Here is a 9,153-nt window from a genome sequence, read left to right on the forward strand (position 1 = left end):
CATTCAAAATGTAATATCTACATTTGAAGCAATAACTATTATTGTTTTAGTTGAAAACTAAATATTTGTCAATAAACAATAGAAAAAACATCTTTAAAATAAAATCGATTATTTTATCGCCACAATGGTAATAATTTTGAAATAATAAATATTATTTTTCAATTTAAAACTAAAAACTTATCAAAATGTGGCACGTAACATATTTAAAGTAAAATTGGTCACTATTCATCAAAAGGTAAATACTTATCAAGAAGCATAAAATAACACATTTAAAAGTAAAACTTTATCACTTTTAAGCTAAAAAAGTAATACTTTAATTTTGAAAACCAAGCCCATTTTTTTTTAACGTGTCTTGAATATATTTTCAAATTCATTTCGCAAACCAAAATCCATAATACAGTTTCACGTAAGTTTTTGTGTTTTTGAAAGCACACTATATCACATTTAATTCAAGTAATACTTGATTAATAATCCTCTTGATTCCCTCACTGGCCTTGTTTGGTTAATGGCGGATTCGCCAAATTTTTGACGGATCCACCATTTTGGCGTTTTGACTTCCATCAAAACACCAAAAAACCATGTTTGGTTATCAGCGGTTTGGCGTTTTGACTTCCATCAAAACACCAAAAAACCATGTTTGGTTATCAGCGGTTTGGAGCAGCGATTTGCTCCAAACCGCTGAAATCCCAAACACTGCTAGGAGCAGCGTTTGGGGTTGGCGTTTTGGGGAAGGATTTTCCTTCCCCAAAACACCCTCCATTTTATTTTATTAAAAAAATATATAAAAAAAAATTTAAACTAATCAGTAAGAAGCCTGAGGCTTCTTTAAATAAAGAAGCCTCAGGCTTCTCTTCTCTTGTCCATCCGATGTGGGATGGGCAAGAGAAATTAATTGGCGTTGAGCTCCCTTTTATAAGGGAGCTCAACGCCATTTATTTTCTAACTTTCGATGTGGGATTTTTATCCCACATCATTTTTGTTTTGTTTTCTTTTTCTTATTATTATTATTATTATTATTATTATTATTATTATTATTATTATATTATTATTATTATTATTATTATTATTATTATTATTATTATTATTATTATACCCTTTTGGTCATTTTACATGTTAACCGCTAATCTAAACAATTAATTTTACCAAACATCTTTTTACAAACCGCTGATACAATCTGCTGGTCAAACTCGCTAATATAATCCGCTATTTGTTAACCGTTAATACAATCTGCAAACGCTAACCGCTAACCGCTAATCGCTAATTGCCAAACAAGGCCACTATTAAAACCAAAAAATATCCCGCCTTTAGATTTACATTTTTGTTACCTCAATAGTCAATATATATAATGAGCGTAATATTATTAATTTATGAACAATGAATACACCCAACTACATACCTATCAAGAAGACTAAAGTACAAACTTAATTAGAACACAATAAACTTAGAATACAGAATTGTAAAATAACTCTCCATCTGTTTCTTCAAATTCCTAGCTAGATGCTCATTGGACTGTCTGGATCATTCAGAGTTGCAATTGCACTTTCAATTCTTATCTTTAAGATTTCCTTTTCTTCCTCTTCAGCCTGAAATTATAAATAAATCATAACTATTACTCCTATTAAATATAAAAACAAACTTTATGTGCAAATTTGCTAAAACTTATTTAAATTAGATTATTAATACTAAACACTTTTAGATTAAATTGAGAAAGATTATTGGTTGTAATTGTTCAATACATTTGTTATTTATGGTAAAATCATAATTAATATATTTATAATGCGCAATCGAAACCAATAATCTCTCTCTCACACACACGCAATATATATATATATATATATATATATATATAATGGTTCAAATGCGGACAGTGCTTCCCGTGCGGATTCACCATTACGTATGCAAAAATGCACCACACACCATATCTAATGGTACATTTTCGAACACTTTGTAGTGCATTTATGCGTACCTAATGGTGAGTGACCGCACGGTTGCACGGGAACCTGACCATATATATATATATATATATATATATATATATATATATATATATATATATATATATATATATATACTTGTGAAAGTAATTGCACTAGCTTATCAAGCTCTCTATTTAATTAATTCTTTAATTTGTCCAATTATTGCATTTATAATACTAGAAATTATGAAATCAAATCATTCAGATGATCAGCCTCTGAAAGAGTATTTTATTGAACATGATTTACAAATAAATTTGCATTTCATTTTAAAATGATGGATAAAAATGAAAATTTAGTAAACACAAATGTTTATTTAATTGTATCGAATACATGAAAGCTTTTATCGAAATCTTTTAATAACAATTTTAATTAGTGCATATAATAATAGTATTAGATTATTATTATTATTATTATTATTATTATTATTATTATTATTATTATTATTATTATTATTATTATTTAGAATATTAGTTTAATTTTAAAATTTATAAGTGAAGTTTTCATTCTTTTTCCTCTTTCTTGTTCAACTTTCGCAAAGTATAATAATACTTTGATAGGAAAATGTGTGATTGTAACACGTCTACACTACATTGCCAAACAATCATGAATAAAATATGTTCATTTTTTATATCCTTCGTATAACATGCATCACCTAGAAAGAATAAAATACTCAATTATTATATTAACTAAATAAATATTTATAAGAATTCCAAATCTTTTGGTCCAAAGAAAATTATACATTATTTGATTATAATATCTTTCTGATTTAATTTGGAATCATGTCTCCAACTCAACATCAATTTGATTAAAACCTGATGACTTTATTTTTATGTTAAAATTTTTAAAGAAACTCATTTAAAATTTCAATCAAAACATTTTACTAGCCACTTGTAGAAGGAATATTCATCTAAATAAATACAATTTCTTCTTATTTTTAAGTCGTTTTAATTTATTGTTGTGGACATACTCACTATTATATTGTATAATATAATACATTATGACCTGTATAGTAAAATAGTTAGTATATAGTTAATTTTAGTTTGTTTGACTACTATTAACTGTTTGACTTGATTAAACAACCATTATAAGCGTTTGATTAATTAGTTTTTTGTAACAGCTTATTGTATATAACTATGTAATCAACTATCAACTAACAACTAATTTATCAAACATCTTTCTACAATCAACTAATGCTATCAACTAGTCAAACTCACTAACTCAATAAGCTAATAGCTATTTAACAAGCACCCCTATATAATTGCGATTTTAAAAAACATAATTAATAGAATATAATATTTATTACTTTAAGCTAAGTGTGACCGAGGATTTCTTAAGAGAAAGGGTAAAAATATGATTGAAAAATATTTAAATCTATTGTTGCTTCTTAACAGTTGTACAGTATGGATTTTAATAGCACCAATGATTGGCTATAAAATATTGTGAAAAATTGTTAAATACAAATTTAACTATATTATTTCAAAGTGGGCCAAGCATGGGCCCACACAATAGTTAATGCATTCCACCTCTCCGTATATATTTATTCATTCACTAGCAGACAAGTCCATAAATTGGCTCAACTGCTAATTGATTAAAATAGTTTACTTCCATTGGGGAAATTTATTTTTTAAATGATGATATTTCAAATGGTTAAGAGTAAATATAAAATAATGTATATATTAATCATCTAATTTTTTATGTTAAAATACATATTTTAATTTGATATCATAAATAATATATATGAAGTTTCTCTAATACTTTTTTTATTATGATGCTATTTTTTTTAAAATAAAATAATTAGAGACATTTTCAGCACATGCAATTGTTTCAAACATTTTCGGCACAACTTTTTCATTTTAGTTTATTTATTTATTATGGTTGAAAAGATTTTACTATTCATCTCTCGTTGAAAAAAAAATTATCTTTTTTTTTTTGAATGCAAAAAAAAAAAAAAAATTATCTTAATTATATTAAAATGTTTAATAAAAATTGTTGCATTTAGTAAATTGAATATTATTTACAACTCTATGACGATAAAAATGTACTTGGAATAAAAATTTGATATATAGTCAACATTACTTTTAATTATTTAACTATAGTGACATTTGCTCTTATATGATTTAAATATTAATTTGACTGAATTTAGTCATATAAATTTTGAAGGTAGAATAGTGAAGTTTTGACAAAATGTCCAAAGTATAGGGGTATTTTAGAAATTTTGAATTAAAGTTGGTAGATCCAAGATAAATTTCTAAAATAAAATATTTATAATTCAACACCTTCATTTATAATCGACAAAATAAGAAACATATACCACTTTATTAGTGCCTCAAATAATATATTATTTTAGACCAAGGTAGTATTAGGCACTTAAAATGATTAAAAATAGGTATGATATGATATTGTGTGAATGGTGTAAAACTTTTTTAATGAAAATATAATACTTTTCTGAATTCATAAAAAAATAAAATATTTTAATTTAAAAAAATCAAAAGTTTCACGTCAGACAGTTTTACACAAGATGCATTTGTATTCAAGAGTGACTCTTCTCTTGATCTGAAACCATCTCACGGATCCTTATTCGTGAAACATGTCAGTTTAATATGGAACTATAATACTAATTAGGAATAAAGTATTCATTACTTATAAGAAAAAATGTAATACTTTTAAATCAAAACGTAAAACTATTACATTTTTCATCAAAACAATAATGATTTCCTTTATTAAGTAACAAACACTTTATTCGTGATTAGTATTATATTTTTCAGTATAAGTATTACATTTTTATTTTGGTAGTTTCACAAACAAGGATCTGTGGGACTGTCTCACCAAAATTTTTGTCTGTATTTAACGATTAATACACTACAAAGTAAGAATGAAGAGAGAGAGATGGAGGAAAAGAGCATTGACCTCAATGAAGACAGTCTTGAGAAGCCTCCCAGAGAATGCAGTGATGGTGGCACTAATGATTTTAATGTTCAAAGATTCAAAGATCTCACACAGCTTTACCATTGTGTCTGTTCTTTTGCTACAAGTGAGGCTCACCACAAGTGTCTTCTCCCCCATAGAAGATACCCTCAACTGCCCAATATTTTTCGAATTTATTATACGTCGGTCCCGCACTACAAGATGTATAAACTAAAATTACTTAAAATTTTGAAAATAACCTCACCTCAAGGACATCCACGGGAGATCTCGAGTTTGGAGAGTCATGGCAGTACTGTTCGTCGATTCTTGTTCTTTTTGGTTTTGAATTTAAACTTATTCCTTCCTGGTCAAGCTCAAACACGATATTCCTCTTTGATCTTTCAGATTCGAGCTCCGATATTTCGGATTTAATCCTCCTCTCTTGTTCATGTAGCTCTTGAATGTAGTCAATTGCATCTTTGACTATAGATGCCTTGTCCATCTAATTCCAACCAATAATTTAGTACCACAAAATTAATGTTTCATCAAGACTAGATGTATAATTAAAATAGCATTGAGGGCCTAAAAGAAATATCAATAATTCAACAAAGGGCCTTATTCCAATGCATTGAGCAAAGAACCTAAATACCAATGATTGAACGTCACTTTTACTATTTTCTTTTGAAAAACTAAAGTACCTGTTACTGGTACTTTCAGTCAAGTTAGTTAGAATATTAACTTAATAACCACAAAATTATAAAATAAATTTTTAATAAAATTTAATTATTAATTTTTTTAATTTGAATCAATCGATTATAGATAATCTATATCAATTTATCTCATTGTGATTCTTTATCGGTTAAATTCAAAAAACAAAGTTTAACAAGTTCATATCTTCAGATAGTGATGGCAGTTTTTAAAGTAACCTCCAAAAAAAGTATTGGTTTACAATAAAAAGGTGCTAACTAATTCATTATTCCAATTGTTTTTACTATTAGAACAATTATTACAGTTTTAATATTACTGTCCTCTCAACAAAACAATAACATAATTTAAGTTGGTCGGAGTCATCGGACACACAATATTTATATAAAATAAAATAAAAATAAAAAAACATACAAACCTTGCTAATATTTGGGACCACTGCCCGGAGAGCAAACAGCCTTTCATTGAGCTTCTTCCTCCTATTCCTCTCGGAAACTATGTTCTTCGACGCCGCCGGCGATTGCTCGCCGTCCGGCGAGCTGGAATCGTAGTAGGAGAAAATCGCCTCGTCCAAATAGCTGCAGAAATGGAACAATCAAGGATTCTTTCAGCCCCAATAACACAAAACATTATGGTTATAATTGTATGTATATATTAAGATTCACCTGTCAAGATCCTCGGATTGGAACAGTGTGCTTGCGTCCCAGATGTTTTCTCCAATGTTTTCCATTTTCTTGGCTTTTCTTGAACAAGCTAAGGCTGATTCTTTGAGGTTTTATGAGATCATAAAGAGAAAAGGGGGCGGGGGGGGGGGGGGGGGGAGGTGGAGAGAACTGTTTTAAGAAATGAAAGATCAGATAGGGCAAGGGTGGAGAAGAGTGTTAAATTGAAGTGTCCAAATGGGGAGTTTGTGTGGGTATATATAGGGGTGTTTGGTATAATTTAAACATCCTAATTGAAATCTATTTTTGGGTTTTTATTCGGAAAAAATAAGGATTAAATTTCATGTCTGAGCTCTAAGTAATATATTTTGATTAATTTTTTTTAATAAAATGAGTCACAATAAAATTTAAAAATATAAAAAAAAAAAAGTAGTTAATTTTAAAATACATTTATAATTTTTTTAAATAAATATAGTCTCTCATTTTATTTGTCAGGTTTATTATTCATTACTTAAACCAACTCTTTTTTCTTTGTTTATTTTTTTTAATATTTTTTAATTACTTTAAAGTTAATTTTTCGTATTTAATAATACTTGTAATGTAAATTATAAATATATAAATTTTATATATTAGTTTTAAACTTAATATTATGAACATTTAAATTAAAATCTCGTTCACTGATCCAAACAATAAAATAAGAGGACGGAAGTATAAAATAAGATTATAAATAAATATTTCAATATAAACATGTGCCATCAAAGACTGCTTTGGTTTGATGCGTCATAGAAAGAGCAATCGCATTCTGCCGTCCAAATATACAGGGTGCCGAATAGTCTTTGATGCCGCGTATGGTCACGCCGGGTCACGAGAGTCTGATTATCACATCTTCCGCGCGTGCACATTATTATTTTATTATTCTTCCAAAGGTTGCACCTCACCTTAAGGACCCCACAACCCGACCCGACAGAATATTTGAGATGATGTAAATTATGGTAACTCAACTAAATATGAACCACAGAGGCTAGATATTTGCTCACTACGCACAAGAATCCCTCTCACTTTGAGAGGTTGCTCTCACACTGCCGCTGGTGAGATTCGATCCCTGGTGAGTGGTGAGTGCTATTGACTCTGTTACAATGTAGTATTGATCGATACATACTTTCTCAGCATATTGAATCACAAAGAGTCAATGCACTCACTGGAATTTGAACATATGACCTCCCATTTGAGAGATGTCACAATTATACCGCTTGACCACAAAATCTTAACCCACATTAATTTATTAAGGAGTATTATTTTTTAAAGGATTATACTTCATTGTAAGAGCACTAACCGATCTTGTCAAACCAACTTAACTAAATAAATAAATCATGGAAAATCCTTTTTTTTTTTTTCTATGAATACATTTTTCTCAGCTTACATACTCAAAAATCATAGGTTATTTAAAAAGCAGTTGACCCTCGGGCAGTTCTTTACATTTGGGCAGTTCCTAGCTCTGAGTGTATTTCTGATCTTATTCATTAAGCTATTTGCAGTTTTTTTTCCTATATAAAAAAATAATTTAATTTCATCATTTAGTTCATAAAAATTTTGAAATATTTAAAAGTAATGTGAATATCTCAAGAATGATTTTGATACGAAATTAGGCCCTAATTATCAACAAAAGTTATCTCCCAAGTGTAAGTTTGACCCTAATTTTTACGGTAAATTATTGTGTGGACCATGTTCCACACAATGTTATGTGGATCATAACAAAAAATACATTTTTAATATACTAAATGTACATTATTTTTGTATTGTATGTACATTATACAATATAATGTACACTTAGTACAAAAATAATGTACATTCCTTGTATACAATGTACATTATTTTACAGTATACAAAATATGATTCATACAACTTGTGTGGACCATGGTCCACACAATAATGATTGAATTTTTACATACAAGTCCATATTCTAATCAATAGCCGACGTGAGACGCATCAATTTTTTTAATTTTATTTCCTCATTATGTTTTTTAAATATTAAATTTTATTAATGTTTTAATATTAGGTACAAATATTCATGCATTGCACATATAATATGTGTGTAGGTTTAAGATCATGTGTGAATGACTCTCCAGGTAAAAATTGCGCACAAATTGCAGCCATTGAATTATCCAGATTTGATGCTCTTTAAAAAAAAATGTCCCTTCGAATTAATTAAAATTGTGCACTTAAAACCTCAAAACCATGCACTTGAAGATACAAAAATGTGCACTTGAAGGCAAAATTCTACACTTGAAGATAAATAGATGTGCAATTGATGCAATTTATGGTACCAAAAAGGGAAGTTATTCAACTTAAGTGTTATTAAAGCAATGAATAAGGTTCAAATTGGCCACTGAACGTATCCTAAAAATGCAATTAGGCCACTGAACGAAAATAAAGTGCAATTAGGCCACTGAACATTCCAAATATATGCAATTTCACCTAATAGTAGGTTACCATCAATTTTAGCAGATTATTTACTTACGTGGCAGATGAATTGACATTTTTAATAATTTTTAAATACTTTTTAATAAATTTTAATAATAATTTTTTTTAAATGTAATATTTTTTTAAAAAATGACAGGGTTTATTTTTTGTATTAATTTTTTTAAAATTTATTATTAAAATTTATTAAAAATTATTTAAAATGCCACCTCAGCTGCCACGTAAACAGGTAACCTGCTAAAATTGATGGTAACCTGCTATCCAGTGAAATTACATACATTTAGAGTGTTCAGTGACCTAATTTTACGTTTTTAGAGTGTTCAGTAGCCTAATTCTACTTTTTTTTTTTCGTTCAGTGGCCTAATTGCATTTTCAGGTTACGTTCAGTGGCCAATTTGAACCTTATTCCTTAAAGCAATTACGCATAC

At 28.3% G+C, this 9,153-nt stretch overlaps 1 protein-coding gene across 1 annotated transcript; it reads right to left on the reverse strand.

Annotated features, from left to right (window-relative positions):
* Positions 1-1,333: 1,333 nt before the first annotated feature.
* On the reverse strand, positions 1,334-6,457 carry LOC109177220 (transcription factor bHLH35-like). The gene is made up of 5 exons (XM_019326534.1): positions 6,251-6,457; positions 6,004-6,163; positions 5,146-5,382; positions 4,884-5,054; positions 1,334-1,583 (listed from the first exon to the last, which is right to left on the reverse strand). The coding sequence occupies exons 1-5, from the start codon at positions 6,313-6,315 to the stop codon at positions 1,494-1,496; spliced, it is 723 nt and encodes a 240-aa protein (XP_019182079.1). The 5' UTR covers positions 6,316-6,457; the 3' UTR covers positions 1,334-1,493.
* Positions 6,458-9,153: the final 2,696 nt, after the last annotated feature.

The sequence above is a fragment of the Ipomoea nil genome, unplaced genomic scaffold (assembly GCF_001879475.1).
Source record: "Ipomoea nil cultivar Tokyo-kokei standard unplaced genomic scaffold, Asagao_1.1 scaffold0804, whole genome shotgun sequence".
Lineage (NCBI taxonomy): Eukaryota > Viridiplantae > Streptophyta > Magnoliopsida > Solanales > Convolvulaceae > Ipomoea > Ipomoea nil.

Coding starts and splice junctions, on each gene's coding strand:
- LOC109177220 (XM_019326534.1), bottom strand. CDS start 6,315: ATGGAAAACATTGGAGAAAACATCTGGGACGCAAGCACACTGTTCCAA. Junction 5,383..6,003: donor TGGTCCCAAATATTAGCAAG/GTTTGTATGTTT, acceptor GGTTGGAATTAG/ATGGACAAGGCATCTATAGT. Junction 1,584..4,883: donor TCAAGACTGTCTTCATTGAG/GTCAATGCTCTT, acceptor TTATAATTTCAG/GCTGAAGAGGAAGAAAAGGA.